Source organism: Siniperca chuatsi, linkage group LG12 (assembly GCF_020085105.1).
Source record: "Siniperca chuatsi isolate FFG_IHB_CAS linkage group LG12, ASM2008510v1, whole genome shotgun sequence".
In the NCBI taxonomy this organism is placed as follows: Eukaryota; Metazoa; Chordata; class Actinopteri; order Centrarchiformes; family Sinipercidae; genus Siniperca; species Siniperca chuatsi.
The window spans coordinates 3,972,195-3,995,884 of NC_058053.1; the positions used below are offsets into that span (position 1 = coordinate 3,972,195).

The 23,690-nt window shown below is 38.0% G+C and overlaps 1 protein-coding gene across 3 annotated transcripts in view; it reads left to right on the forward strand.

Annotated features, from left to right (window-relative positions):
• The window catches only part of LOC122885674 (nck-associated protein 5-like), a 74,859-nt gene that overhangs the window by 33,562 nt on the left and 17,607 nt on the right, over positions 1–23,690 (forward strand). For all 3 annotated transcript variants that reach the window (XM_044217108.1, XM_044217109.1, XM_044217110.1), the window contains exons 5-8: positions 1,063–1,131; positions 2,586–2,624; positions 3,909–4,028; positions 23,367–23,546. In XM_044217108.1, the coding sequence (XP_044073043.1) occupies positions 1,063–1,131; positions 2,586–2,624; positions 3,909–4,028; positions 23,367–23,546 (408 nt within the window). The remainder of the gene's footprint in view (positions 1–1,062; positions 1,132–2,585; positions 2,625–3,908; positions 4,029–23,366; positions 23,547–23,690) is intronic.

Here is a 23,690-nt window from a genome sequence, read left to right on the forward strand (position 1 = left end):
CAGGATCATTTGTGCAGATATTAACCCATTATGCAGATGCAAAAATAGTTCTTTAATTTTTCTAAATTAAGATTTTAAGCCTGAATGCAATATTCACTGACATACACAAAACAGATTTCTTTACTTGCAATCTACTGTATAAAATGTTAATCAATTAAGTTCTTTTGTAAATGTGATATATTGTCACATCAATAGCAAGCATCAATAGGGAGCTCATATAACAGGTACTCTATAAGGCTCAAATGCTTAAAGTTCAAACTCATAACTTGGACTTCTCTGACCTTTACACCTACCGGCTGCCAGCCTTCAGGCTGATCTGTGGCCTTTTAAACACTGTCCTAAGATTCATCCTAAGAAAAGACTGAGTCAGAACAATCCATACTCTTGTGTGTTTTATTGTGATCATTTCAACAGCCAGTCATTAAACCAGGTTAAAATACTGTGGTGATAATCTTTGGCTATCACTTTGGGTTAGTTTGAAGATGATGTTGAGCTGTGTGAGGTGAGTACTTCTTTGAACCCTGCTCACTCCTGTGATTATCAGCCATTTCTGTGATTTTCTGTGAACCTGTTGTTCAGAGAAGTTGCCCACAGCACTTAAGTGAAAACAGGCCATCTCAGGTAGCCTAGCCTTTAAGATTTACTGGATTAATCATTTCAGTGGAAAGTCATCTCCTGAGTTCCCAGAATGGTTTGTGTTCCCTGCTGTGCAAAACCTCTGTCAGTAATTGAATTATACCTGGGGTACCTCAGGTGAGCCTTACAGACACAGGGAAGGTCTGCAGGATGGAGTTTGGATGCCTGAAATTTAAAGCATCATTCATTTAGAACAATCTTTCTTCAGTGAACCTGCAAATCCTACTGTGCTTCAGGGAGAGAGCCTCTTGATCTATCTGTCTGTCTGTCTAAGAGAAGACAATATCATCAAAAGCTCACATGTATTATATTGCACAAACTTACCTATACAAGTTTTTCAAAAATCTACTTGGATATTGACATGGCAGCACATCAAAAGTAATGACCATAATGCATGCAGGTTTTCTGTCTGTTTTGTCTGTACAGGCGGAGAACTCTGCTCTGTCAATGGAAAACGACAATCAGAGGAAGCAGTATGAGCGCTGTCTGGATGAGGTGAGTGTTACTGTTCTCACAGCACTTTCAAGAACAAACATGTCATGTAAAGTACAGTATGTATCTTAACTCAACAACAAGTTGTGGTTTTTACGCGATTTTGTGCCAGACTACTTGTCTGTTTGACTGTGGTACGAACAAACAAGATACAACATCTTCATTAGTGAGGTTTAGAGCTTTTGTGGTGCTCGTAGGTGCATGTTTTCACTTTAGACAGAGCCAGGCCAGTTGTTTCCTCCCGCCTCCAGTTTTTTTGCTAATCTAGACTCCAGCTCTGTACTTAAAGCGCAGTTATGAGAGTGGTATCAATTTTCCAAAATGTTGAACTATATTCCTTTAACTCTTAACTTCAGACCAGACAAAGTAGTCTGGTGGTCAGGACTCGGACAATCGGAGGTTGCTATCAGCTTCTATAGCAAAGAAACACACATACACACTCGGACTATTATCTATAGTGTTAGTGAAGTCCGTAGAGGAAAGCGGACAGACAACAGAGCCCTGGGCGATGTGAGAATGAGAGCTGCAGGGGCGAGCCTCAGCGCTCAGGAGGACCGACTCCCAGCTCCTGCATGAGGGCCATCTGCCTGCACTCCTTCCCTCTTCTTTTCTCCCTGACAACACTTTGATTGTCTCTCCATCTCTTTCCCTGTCTGTCCTTCATCTCTCTCCAGCCAGGAAGACTGCTCCATTTTATTTTATTTTTGCAGGCTTCACTAATGGGCTTGTTACCATGGAGATTGCTGCCCATGAGAATTTAACATGTTCTGGTTGAGGACAGAAATTTCAGAGTTTCTGCTGTGGGATTCATTTCTCTTCTCCTGCTTTTCAGTCTTATTATGCACATTAATCAGAAGGCATTCAGAAGGCTTCCTGTCATGGTCTGTATGAGCTGAGGCGAGTCGTTTTGATAGATAGATGAAAGAGGTGGAGGGAAATCATTTTGTGGCACACAGAAGTGGAAACATAGTTATTATTCCAGTGTAAAGGTATAATGTATGCTTCTGCTTCAGAAATCAAAATAAGCTAGAAAGAAGGCTTATATTCAAATCAAAACAAAACTAAAATCTTCTTCAGAATAGAAAAGTTAGTTATATCAAGGCAAGCAAATAAACAAAAAAAACATTCTCTTAAAAAAGACATTTGTTAGATTTTTATGACTATATTTTGGGTTATTTATGTGCTGAGGATAAAGTTAGATATACTAACTGCAGGCAGCTGCTGTATGATTTCACTAAATCTGACTCTGTGATGCAACATGCTGTCAATTTGTCCTCACAGCATCTTACATGCCTCTAGATTCTCTCTGATGGTGTTTGTACTTGGTCATTTTCATTTACAGTCTCTTTGCATCTCAAAGCTGCACAGAAACTTCTGAAATCCACTTTAAAATAATGACCAGACTCATAATACATTTTAAACTCTTTTTTTGGTTTCTTTTCCCATGTCTCTTCAAGGTGGCTAACCAGGTGGTCCAGGCCCTCCTCACGCAGAAGGTTCGTCTTAGTCTTAGTCTTAGCAGCATTGACGCATCGTTAATCCAGTCAGCCATTAGAAACAGTCAGAGAAATGATGACTGTCACAGTGATGAGTAACAGTATGTCACTAACATGAAGAAAGATTAACAGCACATCTTACCTCATGATCTTTGAAAGTAAAAGAAAATCTAAAATCCTTCGGGGTTCTTTTTGTTGGTGCAAAGATGCTAGAGTAAGTGTTTTTTAGCATCACAACCACATCAATTCCTGTTCTTTAATATAAGGTATGGTCACCACACATGGACTCGAGTCAGACTTGAGTCATGGATCTGATGACTTTAGACCTGACAAAATAAAGAAATGTAAAAAAAACTTGCACAAGCACACACTCAACTAAATCAACTATTCATTTTCCTAACAACAGATATACTTTGAATCGGTCCAACAACCAATCACGTTGCACAAGCAGGTGTGTTTGGCAGGGCAGACCAGCAGACAGACAATAGAAGATACCTCCGATTAGCACTTTGGATGGAAAGACTGCTGTGGTTAATAAAAAACGGCAACATGTAAAACATTCTACTTAGACAGAATTACATTGTAATTGTGTAAGGCACACCTGACCAGTTTGCTTTGAAAAGTCCTAAAGTTAATTTAAATGTAAAAAAAAGAATTTACTATTTCTGTAAATGTATTATACTACTTTTAATCTGTGAAATTCCAGAGTGGCATTCATTTTGACACATAAGGTCTTGTTTAGGACACAAATCGCAAAGTTTGGGACTTGAACTTGACTTGGGAAGACTCAAGCCAAGACTTGAGTTTACTTGTGACTTTGTCCCACCTCTGCTTTAATAATTACTCACCAGGACTACAGTATTAGCCTCTATCAGCATCTATGTCTATGCCATTAATCACCATGAACCACTGGTCACTACAATGATTACTTACATATATTTATTTACTTCACACCTTTGAATATACCAATGAGTAATTTGTTTATGGTAACTACACTTAGGTATAATTAATGTGCCTGACCACATATTAATATTTTAAATACTTCATAGAGCACATTTCTAAACAGAAAGCACTCTTGTTATGTGAGGATTCACCGGCGAAATGCCTGTGATCAACATTCGTTTTTTAACATAGTAGACCAGATTATAGAGCACTGCCTTGTGCATCTTGCATGAATACAGCATTGTGTTCTGATCCTGATCTAATACACGTGTAGTTCTTTGATATATCCCCGTCAGTCACAGTTACCTGTCCTGTTTTTCTCCTCTTCGGGGGGGTTTCTAGGACTTGAAAGAGGAATGTGTGAAGCTGCGGACCCGTGTGTTTGATTTGGAGCAGCAAAACCGCATACTGAGTGTGCTGTTTCAACAACGTGTCAAAATGTCCACGATTCCTGTCTCCCAGGTAGGAACACATGGCACAGTGGATTCAAACAGACACTGACACTTCTACCCTGCTTTAAGGCTATTTGAATTTTACATGAGCACTGTTCTACTTCTAAAGGTTACTGACTTGAAAAAGGACCACAAAGAGAGAGAAATCTACCCAGGATGCAATTTAATTTAAATTGTTAGGATGTACAGTTTTTGGAGTTGGAAATGGATTCATTTGGCCTTATATTCTTCCATTCTTAACTAGTGTAGTAGTTAGTGTCAAAGTAGCATGCTCGAGTGCCCTGTAGGTCATCAGACAAGCATTACCATCCCTTACTGCTCTCTTCTTTTATGCTAATCATGTCAGAATTTAGCCTAATAGTGAGCCAAACCTCTAATCCAGCTGTAGCTGGAAAGAGACAGTACAGAAATCGGAGACAAAGCTGCACATGTTTCTCTAATTGGAATGCTCTCAACCATAGAGCGTTAGGGATAATTGGTTCAAACCTGGGCCTTCTTGTAATATTGTTATTCATCATGACAATTGATTGGTCAGTTGTTGAGCTTCATCCCTTCATAACTGCACTGTAGAGCTTTAAAGCTGTACTAATCAATATTTTTATGCAAAAAACTGATTAAATGACAATGTGTACTTTGACAGGTGTCGCTTGTATGGACAAACCCCCAGAGAATTATCACATGACTGCGGTTCCTTTCAGGTCTACGTAGCATTTTAATAATAATAATAATAATAACTGGATTTATAGAGCACTTTTCAGGGTACTCAGAGACACCTTATATAAGTTAAAGTGATCATAATTAATCATTTTAGAATCTTTTAGCTCATTGTTTTGGTTTTCTGGCTTGCAAACATCACTCTTATTAGCATTGTTTCGAACCACCACAGGCATCTATTTACAACAAAAAATGCTCAGATAAGGTTAGCCACCAGCTGGTGAACATAATGAAGCATTTAGCAGCTAAAGAGCCAGATATTTTTGGTGGAGAACAATAATTTCAATGTTTTGTTTTTAGCTTGTTCTGGTACCCCCAGTGTCTAAAAAAAATCAGTTAATTGAGCTTTGAGGTTAGGTTTAGGTTGTTACCTCCACTGCACGGTCAATCTCAAATCTCTCCAGCAGGTGAACAATGATTATAACACGCGCTTTCAGCACCGTGGCTCTCACACAGCAATGAGACCTGCGAACATTTGTTTTCTTATTATCTGTTGCCTGAAACTTGCAACAACACTTTGAGTGCAGTCATTCCTCATGACAGCAAAAGCCTTGAAAAAGTTGTTTTGGTTGCCAGATATGTCACCAAGGCAGGGGTAGGCAAGTCTAATAATTTAATTAAATACTGATGAAATGTTGTATCAACAAGAACAGCAAAAGTCAGAACAATTAGTATTCAAGGAAGTTATGAAAACACTAAAAAATGTCTTTATTTGTTAAATGCTACGTCGTTTACTGTTCTCAGACCGAATGTATTGTTATCCATTTCACTGATGCTCATGTATCTTTTGAAATGTTCATATTCCTCCTTTCAAGGGGACATGCTAAACTAACACACTGCAGTTATGTGGTTTTTCCCTCCCTCTATTTTCCTTTGCACCAACGTGATATTCAGTATGACAACACCCTGTAAAGATTCATTTTCTTTCAACCTTTTCCTCCATCAATCCTTTGATCCACAGGTTTGTTTATGTAACCTTGCTGACGGGCTCGATCTCGGCTGCTTTGATCAGCGTCTACCAATAACGAGGCAGCGCTGCTCTCATCCTGCACAGCGCTGGCTGGGTGGACACATTTTAGACTGAAAAAAAAAGTGTGAATGGTCATACTTTCTATCCATTCATAATATTAGATTTGTTTTGGTGAAGAGTCAATTTCCAAAACTGATATATACAGTATATCTATGCATATTTCATCACTATGTCCAAAATATGGAGAATTTAGCAAGGAAGAATTTCTCACAATTTGAATTAATTTTGGTTTGATTTTACCAAGAATTTATAATAAAACAGAGAAATTATATAGCAAATAATGACAAACAAATAATAAAATGCTTGTTCTAAGATCCCAAAAACAGAGACGTATTGCAATGGACTTCACTGCAGTGAAAACTTACTGCATGAATCTAAAGTCAACTGGTCAGCTCCACCATGAATAATTGATGATGGTTGATACTTCTGATGGACAGTTGATTCTTTTTGCATTCTGAGCTGAGTATTCAAAGAAATAGGCTTGTTAGCCTTAATTTTCAAAAAGGTATAAGCTGTAATTGACAGAAATGTTGGGTTATTGAACTGCAACGAGGGTCTCTCGCTGTCATTGCACCAGCGGGAATACACATGCTTGTTGAAGCGAATTACAAACACACGACACACTTAAAGTGTGTGTTGTGCTTTTGAATAGCTACAGCTCCACAAATACTGGTGCAGTGTGCTGCTTGTGCACATGCCTTCATTATTCCTGCTAGGTTGCAGGGATGTAGTCCTGGGTCTTGTGTTATCTCAGAGAGTAAGGTTTTCATACATTTGTCTTTTCTCACTTTTGGACAGGGTGGGATGACACATCAAAGGAAATTCCACACTAAGATAGTGCTTATTGTTTTCTTATCAATGCATAAAACCCCAAGAATCCAAAAAGAAGATCCATACGAAGCAATCCATGCTGGATACTCACCGATCCAAGCATTGTCAGATATTATATATGGAGCAAGTCAGGTTCAGGACCACTTTTTTATCTCCAGAATATGGATTTTAGATATTTCCTCAATATGATTATATGTTACTGTAAGTGCATCACATCGCACAAGGTCATATTCGAACATTTATGAGTATGAAACACTATATGCACCTGGATACTGTATATTACTAGGAGGCAAATACCGCCTCAATAAGTCCATTTCCATCCATCCACCTTTATTGTGGTTTGGTTTTGGTTTATGCACATTTAAAATTTGCACGTAAACGGTGGAAAATTAAGGTGCATGTATCTCTTGCTTCTTGATTGATTGGTTCAGTTGCTCTTACAATGCAATGCTATTCACCTTCACATTTTATACAAGGTTCAGTGCTGGGAATTGAGATCCCAGTATTTCCCAAGAATTCTTGCCAAAATCCTGTTTCCCAGGAAAAATACCTGTGGGAACCTGGGATTGTGTATTCACATACTGAAAACTATAGAGTGAAACAAAGACGCCTTCTCCAAACCTCATTAAAGCTGTCACGTAACTGCCGTAGCTATATTTCAACCTCAAATTGCAGTTGTTATGGTAGTATAACTAGATCACCTTTTTAGCAGCAGCTTACAAACCAGCTGTGTGTCTAAATATTGTTCAGAATCAATTCAGGGTTGCCAACTCTATGCTTCTGGCTTTAGACACCTCCTTTGAGGGATTGTCTCAAACTCTTACGCTGACTAAACAAATATTATACCAAATGAAAAATATAACCATATAAGTTATATAAGCTACCACCGCACACAGGACATCTTAAGCATCAGGCTTTTCTTCACATTTCACCATCGAAATTGTTCCATAAACATTACAGAGACACAATTTGGCGGAAGCACACACACACAGAGCTCTCCAACAAACCCAAGCACCCTCATGTATGCTGAGTTTTGCCTCTTTCTCTTTTCTCCACAATTTATCCATTATACAGCTTGAAATGTGCATTAAAGTGCAAGTTTTAGAGTCTGTAACGGGCAGATTAATGTCGTTCACTGTAAGTTGATGTGATGCAGAAACTTTTCCAGAGACTGACGAAACTTCTTCATGGAGTACATGTAGTTACTTTAAAATGAATTGTAAAAAACTTTCCAGGTATCCAAGGGTACATTTTACAGTTCATTGTGAAGTGAAGTTAGATCGACAGCTAAGATATAGTTTAGTAATGGCTCAAATGCAAAATGCAGTGTATCTGACCAATAAAATGTTTGATTTTCACGTATTAAATTTAGATTTGTATTGACCCGCTTTCCCTTGGCCACAACTTCGATCCATAATTGGTCTTGACCAGAGCGCTGGTAGAATTTCAGCCAAAACGTTTCTAAACTACTCAGATTCTAATGAAATGATCCTTCTCTCTCAGTCATAATCATTATGTGGAAGGCAGGCGAGAAGTTTCGAGTTGTTTCAAGTTTCAGGGTCCTCAGCATGATTCCTCTCCTCTGACAAACTCAAGCTATCTGTATTCAGGGGACCAGTTTGACATCACAGACCGAATTGGTGATTAACAAAAAATCTTGAATGAACTGTATGAATACTGCAGAAATTCTTTTTTCCAACTTGGAAAATCGTCATGGAAAGTCTAGGAATTCCCATACCAGGTCATTAAGTATGCTGCAAGCCTAGCAGAGCGGGAAATGCTGTCCTTCATCCTTAACCTTTTCTGTAAAGGTCAGACTTGCAGACCCGGCTAAAAAAGGGATTCTGTCTTTGTACAGTACGTATCACTGGAGAAATGCTCTGCTGCTTCTGCTGGAAAGAAGTATTGTCTGGTTGTTTCTTGGAAGGTACTGTGTATATCTTTGGTGACAGAATATCCATGCAGTGGTGGTATAGAATTAATGTTTTTACGAGTTGAAAAAAAACTATTAGTTGGCCAAATTTCTTGAGTTTGAGACAGTCCTAATATTAATCATATCACAGATGTGTGGTCATGTTTTGTGTAATTTTCTTGGTTGAGCTCCTGGTGTTTCTGGTACCTGTCATTTTTAAATCACTTGAGTTGGTTCTGTAATAAAAAATATTGCTTAATGGGGCATGACCATAGTTGCTATATCATTTTTCAGATAAATCTGTACATATTTATCAAAAGAGAGAAAACAGTTTCCTCTGCCTAAACATGCTCGTTCTTCTGATTAAACACTCAATAAAATAGTTATTATCATTCTCAGGCTAGAAAAGAGACTTTATTGTCATCTGTTTGTTCCTGTGGATGGTGAATTCCAAATCTTACTAGATAATTTCACCGTTTCACCAGGCAAGATGGATTTTTACAGCAGAAAAAAAAATGTTAATAACAAAACATCCCTGGCAGCATGAGAAAAGAAACCTTTTATGTGCCAAATGCTGCCTTTGATTCACTAATGCAGCATTCCCAGTTATCCAGGAGGCTAGATTAGTAGTGTAAGATAATTATCTCATGCCTAAAGCTTGAATATTAACTACAGTTGTTATATTTGTCTCCAGTAAAGTCACAAACAAAAGTTTTGAGAACAAGCCTTGCATTTAAATCATTGATTTCAAAGTTTGGACTACTTTAATTGTTGTCTTCCTGAGAGAAGTTCCAGATGTGATTTCCTGCTGTGACCATCTCCTGTGCAGCTGAACAACAATTTGTTTGTGGTTATTCGCTATTCACTGAAGGCTGGGAGTTTTTAGAGAGGTTAAGTCATTTGTAGGTAAGATGATGATTTGTTCACATGACAACATTGGTACACAAAATGTTGAATTTAATAAAATTGTATTAACTGATTTAAATAATACTGAAATATTAAATGCTCAACTATGTTCACCAGCTAATTGCTAACTTTGCCAAAAACAATGAGTTGAAATATTTAATAGAGCTGAGGGGAACTGCAGAGTCGGATGATATTTCTCTGTAGGTTCAACACCATGACTAACATCTTTTACGTTACACAAAGTGATTTGAACCATTGTTAATATGGAAATATTGGTTAATGCAGCTTTAAAGCAATTTGTATGACTATGTATTGCTCTCAGCCCATTCATTCAGTGTCCCAGTGTCAGATCCAAGGGGGGTAAGGACATGGTTGTTTTAGCATGCACTGCTGTCTATCGCATAGTCTTTTGGATACTATCACCAAATGGTGGCAAAAGTCATTTTCAAATCCTATAGTGGGTTTAATGTTCTTTTGTGACAAACTGCTTTACATTCCATTTTAAGTTTGCTCAGTAGGAATAACATGGTGGAGGATCTGCATTGAACCTATTGCCACAACAGCCATTTTGTCATTTCATGCCACGCATGAATGGAGGATGGGAAGCTATACCCAAAACATTGATATATACTGTATATAACAAACTTGTTTATTTCAACACTAAAATAGACCTCAGCATAATGAAATTATGTGTACTAGCTTTAAGACATGTTTTTGGTGTCTTACCTTAAACATCTTTCTATGTGGAGCACTTTCAATGTGCCAGACATGGTATGACTTACGGTCATTGTTCGTCCCTTTTCTCCAAAGACCCTGGGCTGCTCACTTGTCTTAGCGATGAGCCTGGCCTCTGAGATCAGGTGAGCAGTGTGATTACTGCATCAAGCGATCACGGCCTTTGTACTTGGGAGCAAAGAGGCCAAAACCCATTAGGCTCTACACTCTGTTACAGCTGCAGAGAGTACTCAAAAAAATGAAACACAGGTCATTTCATTGTCCCCATCAGTGATCAGTGATGGAGGGTTTTGAGATTGGAGACATAACACTCTGGTTGTGTATCACTTTGCCAGATAACACAGAAGTAATTATGTATGAATTATTGAAATGGAAAATTAGTTTTTCACTGTGAGTTATGCTTGTTAGGTTCCTTAATCACTGTGACTGCACACCTGTTCCCAGTCACATTGACAGACTTCAAGCGAGGTTACAACGAGGTGCCGTGCATTGCATTACACAACAAAAGATAAAAAGAGAGAGAGTAGTTGTTTCCAGTCTGTGTATTTTCCTGTCTAGTCTTTTACTGAGGGAATATGTAAAAAGAAAGAGGCAAGTGAGCACAAACAGAAGGTGCATGAATATGGGAAACATTTTCAGAATTAGCTTTACTGGCCAAGTGTGTGTACGCATACAAGGAATTTAACACGCATGTTTTTTCATTGCTTTCAATGTACTTACACAGAAATAGACATAAGAACAAGGACAACAAAGCTGAACAAATAATAATAAAAAAATAGACTGGACTATTATAGGTGTGTATATAAATATATAAAAAGCACCAATGACCAACAACACAAATAAAATGACTATATACAACTCTATATACATGTTTTCATGTTTCCAGCCACCTGCTGTGCTTCAGGACCCACTTGTTTCTATGGATACCATTCAATATTGTAATCAAAACATCTTAGACCAGTCAGCTAGCCAGTTACGATTTTTATTAGTGGAGTACGGCATTAGCAGCATGTAAAGCAAATATTCACATTAGGCATTAACAGGCATTATTCTGACAACAGGTTAAAGTACACACTTCCTATTATACTAAAAACTGGTCCATTAAATGAGCTACATACAACCCTGCCAACACAACTGTCTTATATGTACAGGGGTACATATTAGTGTTTCAGTTTTGCCTTAAACGTGATGGGTGTGCGGGTTTGTAGTCTGTTTAGTGCTATTAGGAACCTTATTCCAATCCTGGGCACCCGAGTATCTGAAAGAACTTTTACCCATCTGGCATTCTTACCAGCATCAGATTTGTTACACTGGACCTGGTGTTGTACCTGTGAGCCTCTCCGACCTGCGGGAAGAAGTTTTATAAGTAATTTGTGGCTACACCATTTAAAATTGTATGAACCTGACAGAATTTTAACTGTGTCACTCTGGACTCTACAGGGAGCCAGTTAAGCTGCATGAACTGGTTCCTCTCTATGTGCTCTCGTGGACCGAGACCTAAGACCACTCTGATCAATTTATTTTGGGAGACCTGAAGTTTTATCTTCCATAGCTTGGGAAGACTACAGTACCAGGATATGCTAGCAGAATCAAAGTGGCATTGGATGCTGGAAGCCAGCTAACTACAATATATAAACTACAATATCTAATGTTGTGTATAATGTTAGCATTAACAATACCTGAACAGTCTGAACAATAGGTTATCAAATACAATTAAAAAAAATACCTCTGGTTCCAAAGCTAATAGAACATTCGCTAAACCCCTTCCCCGAGCAGTGATTGCTCAGTCATAGCTTAGCGACCACAACTAGGCACAACAGGCCTGTCAGACTTGAGATTTCTCCACATGCCAAACTGTACAATTTCAGCAAGGGCATAGGGTACCGATACTCTGCATTTAAAGAGTTTGGAGGGTGGTGTCTATATTTTTACCCTTTCGAAAACACAAGAGCAAAAGTATAAAGAATGGATTAAACAATGTGTTTATCTGCTGTACCGTAAACTGCAAAAGTGAGCAAGTAACTAGCTTACTCCCTGCAGTAGTAACATAACGCTAATGTTACTTTTAAAACCAAGGAGCACATCATTAATTAACTAGGTTACATCAGTTTGCAACCAGCACATCCACTGTATAGTGTTTCCCCAATGTGTGGAATCTGGTCCTGGATGTGAATATTCAGTTGGTGACTGTTTGGGCCGAATAAAAACGGAGAGCACAAACGTACCAACTACACAGATATTAGCTGTAGCTAGCTAGCAAAATACATGGAGTGTGTCTGTGGGAGCGTTTGTGTGATAACTCAGCCACTGACAGAACTCACCAGAAACTCCAGAAAAGTTTTCTCTTCCATTCGCACCGCCCTGTGCGAATTCCTGTCTACTCCTGCAGTCGCGCAACGCCTAAAATTCACTTAGCGTTCTAGCTCTGCACTGCAATACAAGAAAGATGCTGTTTGTTTGTGTCCATGTCTTCTACATGGACCATCAACTAGTGAGGATGCTGACTTTTTATCTGGGTCATGCAGCTTTAACCTTTATGTTTTAGCATGATATCATGTATGTAGCCATCCAGTGCATATTTTAGACCTCCTTTACTGGATTCTCATTTTTATTTATTTTATTTATTTTTTACAATTTACAATTCATGATAAAGAAAATTTGTGATCAAAATTTTAAATTAAACCAAAACAAAACAAAAAAAGTAAAAGAAAGTTTTTTTTAAAACGGGAGATGACATACAGGTTGGATACTGCACACATTTATATACATTAAATGCATTCACACACATATATATATATACACATAGTGTCTGTGATGTCACCCATAGGTTTCTGAAGAGCCATTGGGAAGCTCAATGTGGGCGGCTCCCGGTGGCTCTGGCCATCGCCTTCTTGGCAGTGACCGACTCTGGCTAATCCAAAAATGGGCAAAGAGGTGGAGCTGAGGCGGGTCGAATGAAGCCTGGCTGCTGAACCGCCTAGTGGCTAGCCACCTGAGATGGCACACACCTGTCACTCAAAGTGGCCACGTCCTTAGGCATAACTTTAAGCCTTAATATAATTTAAACTAGTAAATTATATAAAAATTCACCCCCTGCACAGTTTTCATGAAGGGGGAAATTAGCTATAGGGACCAAAACCGTTTTTTGTACCAGGCTAAAAATGTATATTTCTGCTGTAAAGTTGGCCATTTTAATATGGGGGTCTATGGGGATTGACTTCCTTTTGGAGCCAGCCTCAAGTGGCCATTCAAGGAACTGCAGTTTTTGGCACTTCTGCATTGGCTTCATTTTCCAGCCCGGGAGGTTGCCGCTTGGTTCACACTAGGGCTGTCACGATATCAGATTTTCATTACACAATTATCGTGGCCAAAAGAATTCACGATAACGATGTTATTGCAAAATCTATAAAAAAAAATGTAAAAGTTAGCTAGCTAAAAACTAGTTAAAAGCTAGCTGCATTGTCTTTTTCTTTTTAACATTTTATGGCGAGTGGAAACCAGCGTTAAGGTGCATAACCGCCACCTACTATGACAAAACGAGGACGGGAAAAAAAATTTTAAGGGCGCTGGATTATTTATACGGTATTATTAACATGATATCAATATTTTATTTGTAAATATCACAATTATTGTCAATACTGGTATATCGCGACACCCCTACACAGACACATATATACTGTATGTGTGTGTATGCACGTCTGAGCGTAGATGCTTATTACAGGGAGTGGTCAGATATTCAGTAACATAGTCGACCAGTCATTTGAAAAGGAGAGGAAAGTGCTTCATCTGAGCAATGTAGAAATAGCAACTCAAATCTGGCAATGCCAACCCCCACATAGTGTCAACAGCTTTAAGTTTTTTAATTTCACTCTTGGTTTTTTGTCTTCCCATATGAATTTTCCAACCCTGTCTCCTAGACGTTTGTATAATACTAAATTGTTTTCATAATTACGTTGTGGTGATCTAAATTTGATACGTGGGGTTATTTTCGATAGTCTGTCGGCTATGATTGCTGTAAACAATTTTTGAAACCCCATTTAATAAAGAGATGAGTCTGTAAGAGCCACACTCAGTGTGGTCTTACCTTCCTTTGGTGTAACAGTTATAATAGAAGAGTTTCATGTGGAAGGCCATACTTCTTTAAAATCTAATTAAATAAGAAATTGGACTTCCCTACTTTTTTGTATCGCTAATTAAATTGCTAATTGTTATTGTTTGTATTAATTGTGTACTTTGATCACCAATCACTTGGGGTAGATTTAAAAAGTTTAAATATTATAGTATTGTTTTTACTTTCTGTTTACTTCTAAAGATTTTTAAAGAAGAGAATATTTTTGATTTTTCAGTGTGGTAGTTAGAATTTTCCCCTTTTATTTTAGAAATTATGGCTCCTTCCTTTTGCTTTTTTAACTTGAATGCCAGAAGCTTTAAAGGTCCAGTGTGTAGAATTTAATGGCATCTAGCGGTGAAATTACAGTTTGCAGCCATTTGAATACTGCTCGCCTCACCCTCCTGTTCCAAGCGTGTACGAGAAACTACGGTGGCAGCGAAACTCATAATAATGCAAATGCAAACAGCCCGATCTAGAGCCAGTGTTTGGTTTGTCCGTTCTGGGCTACTGTAGAAACATGGCGGTGCAACATGGCGACCTCCGTGGAAGGAGACCCGCTCCCTCTGTAGATACAAAGGGCTTATTGTAAGGTAATGAAAACACGATTCTTATTTTAAGATTCTACACTAATGAAAACAGACTTATAAATATTATATTCCATTTCTGCCAATAGCTCCTTCTAAATGTTACATACTGGACCTTTAAAGCTTTTGGGCTGTTGTCACAATATTTTTGTCTTATAAATGCGAGAGCTTTTAATTTAATTTAATTTCATTTTAATTTATTTTGCATTTTTATTTCCCCTCGTTTTTAAATTAGTCTGCTGGGAACGTTCAAAAATTATCTAGAGAAGGCTTTGTCAACCAACTCATGAAGCTAACATTACCGTTGGCTTAATTAGCTATAGCTATGCTAATAAAATCTGCTAGTGACAGTTGTCATTTCAACCGACAAAATCAACAGTTGGCAGCTGGAAATGAGAAGCCTGCTTCTGTTTACCTCTGTCTGAAATCAAGGACACATTGTTTTAAAAATTATTACGAAATGTGTCTCTATCATTTTAACCTGCATATGTGTTGTGCCAGAACAGAAAGCTTGTCAAATGTTGCAACATAATTGAGGCAGGTTTAGCAAAGCATGCTAAGCACATGCAGTGGCCCATAGACTACAGGGACCTGCATGACGTACAGCTGAGCTCTGACAATGTATTTCTATGATTAGACTGTGACTCCTCTGGATGTTTCAATAAATGGTTGAACTGTTTACAACAGCAACATCGTCTCCCTGTGTCTCCGTGCCAGAGAGCCCTAGCTGTTAAAAGTCTGGTGGCTCTGTGACAGGGTCGTCTGTCACAATATTATTGGAATTCAGCGGCAGAGCGACGCTCGAGAGACCCAGGACTGCAAGGTTTTTAAACAGCGGCAGGTGCCTCTTTCCTTAGATAAACTTCCTGGGAGGGCTGCAGTGAAAGATAAAGGCAAATATAAAATAAAGTCAAATTTATTTGCCCCTTTGAGGTGCTTTAAACAGCATTTGATTTTGTTGCTGCGGGAACTCGTATAACAAAGTCATATTTATTTACCCTTTTTGAAGTGTCTGAAAATCCATTTGCTTTTGCCTAGCAGGAAGATTTACAACACAGATGCATTGTACAACACAAACAACAGCTTTCCTCACTGGCCTCTTTTACATAAGGTTTGCTTGCACTAAGCTCTGATTTAAAACTAAAAGTTTCACTTGACTGTAAATCATGTGATTCAAGAGCTAAATTGGCTTTCCTTAAGCAAAGATACCTACAGATAAAAGTTTATTAATTTATATCAACATATTGTCAAGCATTCATTAGATACATTTTACAATGTCTGTGGTCAGTTGTGTTTCACCACTAAAACCACAATCCTTTAGCACACCTCACCATGCAGAACTACAGTACTAGCTAGTGCGGTCTGCTTGTTTTCCACCATTTCATTCCTGCTTCCCTCCTAATTCTCCATGCTGACACCAAACTGAACAGCAGTGCATCTAGCCCAGCCCAGCAGGCACAACACTGAGCAGCAGCGAGGAAAGAGGGCAGAGGAGGTGAAGGTGATATTAAAAAAAGACAGCAAGAAGTATTAATGACCAGGGCAGGGGCCTGAAGACAAGGAGGGGGATGAGGTGGTAGTTGGTGCGTGTGATAGTGAATGAGGTGAGAGCAGTGAAGATGGTAACTGTTTCAAAGACTAGAGTGGTGTAAACTTGCTTTTGCGCGGCTCAGTCAGACACATGGATGAATTTTGATGAGATTGTGAAAATTAAAGTGAATTGAAAAGTCCATGGAAATACATTGTCCTTGTGTCTGAATGGTCTGTTGATCAGCAGCCTGGTTCACTGGCAGTGAATGTGAAAATGCCTTAATGGCGAATTACCACTTCTATATTCTTTATACTATTCTATATTCAAGTATATCCAATTTATGCTACTTTATACTTCTATTCCATTACATTTCAGAGGGAAATATTGTACTTTTTACTCCACAACATTTATTTAATTGCTATAGTTACTAGTTACTTTGATTTTACATACAAAACATATGATCAACTTATTAAATATGATGCATTGTTAAAGATTAAAGGCCCCACATACCCTCACAGGTGTTTTCAGTTATGTTGCTGATTAGACCTACTCAGGTTGGAGCTGTGCCAAACTATGCTGGGATTTACGTGAGGTCATTGTGTACTTAATGATAAAGTTATAAATTGCCCAACAAAACTAACAGGAGAGCCCCTGATGTCTTGATTTTTTTTCTTATCTTATTGCACACGATAATAACTTATTAATAATGTAATAAATAAATAATAATTATTATCTTGCATCCATAAGATTAAAAAAATCATCTTTCGGGACCTTGAAGGCTGCTTAATTTAACACTCTGAAGGGGGCCAGTTTGCACAGTGAATGTTTTTCCTTTTGATATTTAAGTACATTTTGCTGGTAATGCTTATATACTTTTACTCAAGTAGAATTTCGCATGCAGGACTTTTACTTGTAACAGAGTAATTTCACCCTGTTGTATTGTTACTTTTACTTGAGTAAAGGATCTGAGTACTTCTTCCACCACTGCCAAAAACTATTAAAACCACATCAGTGAGCCACACTGTTGCACTGGATGACATGTTCCTCCATTACCATGAACACACACTGTAGTTTATTTTGACTCAATCCCACATACACCGTCCTGCTGCTGGAAAGACTCACTACAGCACCAAATGTGTATTAATCCACAGCTGAAAATAGTCCCCAGGAAATGCACTTTTTACTCCTATTTCAGTCATTTTTACTAAAAACAACAGTGACCAGCTGTTTTAGGAAATTACTGATTTAAAAAAAAATTGACTAAATATTTGTGACCCGTTTTTTAATAATTTACATCTTCAGTAAGAATGAATGGGTTTGGGGCTGAGTGCAACAGACAGGTTAGAGGAGTAGAACAGCACTGAGAGACGGACAAATCCATTGTTGGTTTTAGCCCTTTAATGGCATTTATTATAAATAAATCCATCCTTCTCATTTACTTACATGATTGCCAGACACTATTTGACATGAGTGAAGAATGTACCTTGATTACCCAGAAAAAATTAATAAGATTTTATTATGGAGGTTAAAGCATGCCAGGGAGTGTGTACAGGTGAAATTAAGTATGCTTTCCAAAAAACATCTGTTTTGCTGTCCTGACAAATCCACCAGTCTCAGTTTGCTCTGGTGCTAACTTCTGTTATGAATTGGCGCTATATAAATAAAATTTAATTGAACTGCTAGTATGGTTTAGTTGGTAGAGAAATCTCCAGAACTGCCAGGGTTAGCGGGTAGATTTCCATTACTAAATCCAACACAAAAATGTATGAAGTCATGGTGCTGTGAGGTGCCTGGGATAAAAGCACCAGCATAATATCATATGCTCTGTGGGAACCCCTCATAAGCTGTAGACCCACCAGCTGATATGGTACTGTATTATTCTGACTGAGAAGGCTGGATGGATGTAGAGATAATATGATTTATTTACAGAAGTCTCTGGGCCTGTCTTCATGTGAGGGTGTATCTAAGGCCTCAAAATATAGACAGTAAAATCCCTCCCATGAAGCTATATTGGAACTCTTAAAGGAGTATTCCAGCAATTTACCACTGCACTATGAAGTAGGGAGACCTGCCAGAGACTGGTCAAAATGAATGCAAGGGAGGCTGAGATGTCCTGACTTTCAGTCCCTAGTATGGGTCAAGCTCTAAAAACTTTGGATTGTACATGTCAAATAATGCAACTTGATAGAATCTTTTGTTATACTGGTAAACGCCCACATCTTTAACACTTTACACCCCCAGTTTGTAATGCAGGCTTTCTATTAAAAATTGGTAGTCTCCTTTAAAAGTCTGATTACACTACTACTACTACTACTACTACTACTACTACTAATAATAATAATAATAATTATAATAATTATAATAATAGTAATACTTCTATGAAGAAGAAAAAACATTACTCACATAGCACATTTTAAACAAATGGATGCAGTATAAAGTACTCAGCAAAGTTTGATCAAGCGCCACAGATCTTCCACAGCCAGACAGAAAACAGTTAGGAAAAACCAAGTCATTTTTGCATTTTCATTTATAGATGTGTCATACATTTATTTATTAACTTACTTTTCCTTTTAGAAAAAGCCTGGCACTGAGCTTTTAAATATTTTGTGAATAATGGTCTTGTGATCTCTCTATTTACAGAACCTTCTGAGCAGCTGAATGATAAATGGTAAAAGCAGAAAAACTGCAAAGGCATGTCAGTATTGAGATTGTCTTAAAATAGATCACTACTATATTTGATGCTGAAAAAAGTGTGACTCATTACTTACTGTGATGGAAATAACTTGGGTTAGGGTTATATACAGTGGTGTGCAAAAGTGTTTGCCCCCTTCCTGATTTCTTATTTTTTTGCACGTTTGTCACACTTAAATGTTTCAGATCATCAAACAAATTTAAATATTAGTCAAAGATAATACAAGTAAACACAAAATGCAGTTTTTAAATGAAGGTTGCTATTATTAATTTAAGTTAAGTTAAAACATAACTTAACTGTGGTTTATCACACCTGAGTTCAATTTCTCTAGCCACACCCAGGCCTGATTACTGCCACACCTGTTCTCAATCAAGAAATCCCTTAAATAGGACCTGCCTTACAAAGTGAAGTAGACCAAAAGATCTTCAAAATCTAGACATCATGCCGAGATCCAAAGAAATTCGGGAACAAATGAGAAAGAAAGTAATTGAGATCTATCAGTCTGGAAAAGGTTATAAAGCCATTTCTAAAGCTTTGGGACTCCAGCGAACCACAGTTAGAGCCATTATCCACAAATGGAGAAAACATGGAACAGTGGTGAACCTTCTCAGGAGTGGCTGGCTGACCAAAATTACCCCAAGAGCGCAGCGATGACTTATCCAAGAGGTCACAAAAGACCCCACAACAATATCCAAAGAACTGCAGGCCTCACTTGCCTCAGTTAAGGTCGGTGTTCATGACTCCACCATAAGAAAGAGACTGGGCAAAAATGGCCTGCATGGCAGAGTTCCAAGACGAAAACCACTGCTGAGCAAAAAGAACATTAAGGCTTGTCTCATTTTTGCCAGAAAACATCTTGATGATCCCTAAGACTTTTGGGAAAATACGCTGTGGACTGACGAGACAAAAGTTTAACTTTTGGAAGGTGTCCCCTTACATCTGGTGTAAAAGTAACACCGCATTTCAGAAAAAGAACATCAAACCAACAGCAAAATATGGTGTTGATAGTGTGATGGTCTGGGGCTGTTTTGCTGCTTCAGGACCTGGAAGACTTGCTGTGATAAATGGAACCATGAATTCTGCTGTCTACCAACCGCTCCTGAAGGAGAATGTCCGGCCATCTGTTCGTGACCTCAAGCTGAAGCAAACTTGGGTTCTGCAGCAGGACAATGAACCAAAACACACCAGCAAGTCCACCCCTGAATGGCTGAAGAAGAAGAAAATGAAGACTTTGGAGTGGCCTAGTCAAAGTCCTGACCTGAATCCTATTGAGATGCTGTGGCATGACCTTAAAAAGGCAGTTCATGCTCGAAAACCCTCCAATGTGGCTGAATTACAACAATTCTGCAAAGATGAGTGGGCCAAAATTCCTCCACAGCGCTGTAAAAGACTCATCGCAAGTCATCGTAAATGCTTGATTGCAGTTGTTGCTGCTAAGGGTGGCCCAACCAGTTATTAGGTTTAGGGGGCAATCACTATTTCACACAGGGCCATGTAGGTTTGGATTTTGTTTTCCCTTAATAATAACAACCTTCATTTAAAAACTGCATGTTGTGTTTACTTGTGTTATCTTTGACTAATATTTAAATTTGTTTGATGATCTCAAACATTTAAGTATGACAAACATGCAAAAAAATAAGAAATCAGGAAGGGGGCAAACACTTTTGCACAACACTGTATATTCACTGTATATGTAGTTTTCTGCCAACCCTCAGATAGTGTTTATCCTTTTTTTTTTTTAAGGCCTTTAGCACTTTTTTTTTCCATTTAAGTATTTGGATGTGGCTTTGGTGCTATTGTAATCAAAGGGACATAATCTTTTTTCACCCTATGAAATAGTCACGTCTGAATTTTATGGAAGAGGAATGAAATATTAAGAAAAGTCATTTCACAAAGTGGAAAAACATTGAAATATATAAAGGGGAAAAACATCCCTACAGCCCTCAAATTTGCCCTTGACTTAAAGCACAGTACCGCTCTGATTGAGGGTTTTGTTAAAGTGTATCACTTGTGTCAAATCTCTGATACCCCTCGACATGCTGACTGTAATTAGTTCCAAGATTAATCCGCATGAGCATGGTCAAATGTGGTCTTCTCCCACAGTGCTCGTGAAATAAAGGCTAGCACAGATAATCAAATAATAGGTGAATATCAATGAATGGACCAAATCACTTTAGTCCCCAGTTCCCTTATGCAATTATTTCCTATTCACATTAATTATTGCTAACAGATGACACTAATGACTTTGAGAGGAAGCTGGCCATGGCAGCCTTGCAAGTGATCAATGCTATTTTAAATGGGGTCACAACACTTGACACGTTTGGGTCCCTGAGATTGGAAATGGCACGGATGCAAACAGCATCTGTCTACATCAGCTTTCTACACAGGACCCAAACCTTTCACAGATAAGTGGACCTATGAAGACATTAAACACTGGTCTTTTCAAATTGAGAATTCTACCTTAAGCACGCTTTTCAGTACATTCTGATACCTTTCAACTTATCAACGTCTAAAATAGCCCAAAAATCATAATCAAATGCAACTCATTTGTCTGAGTCCATCCTTTACCGTGCATAATAATCATAATCAAAGATGACATTTTTGTTTTGTAAGACTTAAGGCTTTGTGGGCACTAACTGTTCATACTTACAGAGAACAGACAAATTTATTTTCTAATACTTCTGTTTGGGCCATTTAACTAGTTTCAAAAAGTGAAATGTAAAGCTTATGTCATTTATGTGATCCATATTATATAGTAAGAACAGCAATTTGTATAAACTGGTTGTGAAACCATGTCCATACCAGTTTCTGTGAGCAGTACTAAAACAGACCAACGTCAGAGACCCTGATGAAGACCTAGAGTCAATACGCGTTGGTCTGTTTGAATGCCTATATGCTTGGAGAATAAATTTATAATATTATTTAACCTGAAGTGCCTTGTTTTTTTTCCATGGTTGTCTGCACCACATGATATCAAGCAAGACTTCCTGGATCCTGTTTTTTTAGGTTTTATTATTTTTTTGCAGACCTAGTTGTGTTTAATAAAGTATTATATTGAAGTATCAGGCTTACAAAGAAGACAAGGTTATGAATAACCTCTTCCACTATGTTAGCTGGAAAACCAAAACAAAACTCCTCATCTGATTCAGTGTTACTATGAAATGATCTCTTAAGCATTAAGTTTTTATTTCATGTACAGTAGATACACGTAGACTACTGAAAAAAACCCACTTATCAATCAATAAACCTTAGTTGGACAGATGGCAGCTTGGTCACTACAGGGAAGTGCTGCTTCAGACATAGAACAGGAAAGTCTTCTCCAAAATAAAATGTAAGTGATAAAATATGCAGTGAAAGTCCTTTCAAAGCTACCTCTGTCATCACCTCTCTTAATTTTTTAAACAAGTATTTTGCATCAGCTGAAGACATATTTGGAGAAAATGTTCTGTGATATCTAGTTTCTACAAGGTTCTATGAGTTGTACTTTTGTCTGCTATTACACTAAACTATTCAATCAAGAGGCTTACAATTCACTTGTCTTTCCTCTGTCATTGATGAACATGCATAGTGTAGGCACATGGTTGCTCTGGCAATGGCAGAAAACGGTTCTTTTCAGCATGCTTTGGAAAATATAGAGCATCATCATCTAACACGTGTTAGTCATTGTGCAGTTATGTTTGAAATATGAATGAATAGTCTGCCTTCATGTCAGAACAGAGGCATCACTTTAAAATGTCTCATTGTCCACGTCCCAAAATGTAAAAATGGTACACCTGCAAGGCCAGCGAAACATAAAAACACATTGTATTTTACAACAGGAGCTATCTAACTAGTGGAGTGGAAAATGTCATTCCATTCCTCAATTAGCCTTTGGTTGGAAAGAGACAGCTATGTATCAGCATATCGATTCTTTGAGATCTGTGACAGAGACAAATGGAGAGCCATGGGGCATTCTCATAGGTTGTGTATATCGTTCAGACTGCAAAGAGAATCTATTGAATATAATGTCAGGGATTAGTTGGATAAACAAACGAATGTGAGTGATAATTACAATATTTGTCAGTACAGATAAATTAAATTGTATATCCTATAAATATGTTTCTTATCACCAATGTTGTGTCAATCTTAGCCTGCAACGATGACGTTTGTAATTTACTGGGATGTTTTCATAATTATTGTATAATAATTTTATATATATATATATATATATATAATATGAAGTTTTTGCTACTGGATCCATTTTTTTAATAGTGTTTGCTTAATTTCTGTTGATTGACTACATAATAAGTAATTATTTTCCAGGAGGTCCAAAGGAATGGAAAAGCAGGTATTCCTGCAGGAAGGTGGCCCAGCCTGCTAAGTCTAACATGCCCACGCAGTAGTGGTAGTGGCAGTAGCAGTGAACTGTCACTATCCAGTGCTTGTAGTGAGTACTCCAGTGGCTCCCACACTTGGGCAGAGGGACGTGGATTCTCCAAGCAGGTGGGTTTCATTTATTTTCCTTCAATTTGAAGGAATTTGCCAATGTAAAATACTTGTTAGCATATTTGTGGGGTTTGGGGGTAAAACGAGTGATCCAACTATAAATGCCATGTCAATAATTGTAAATATCTCTTGCAATACACA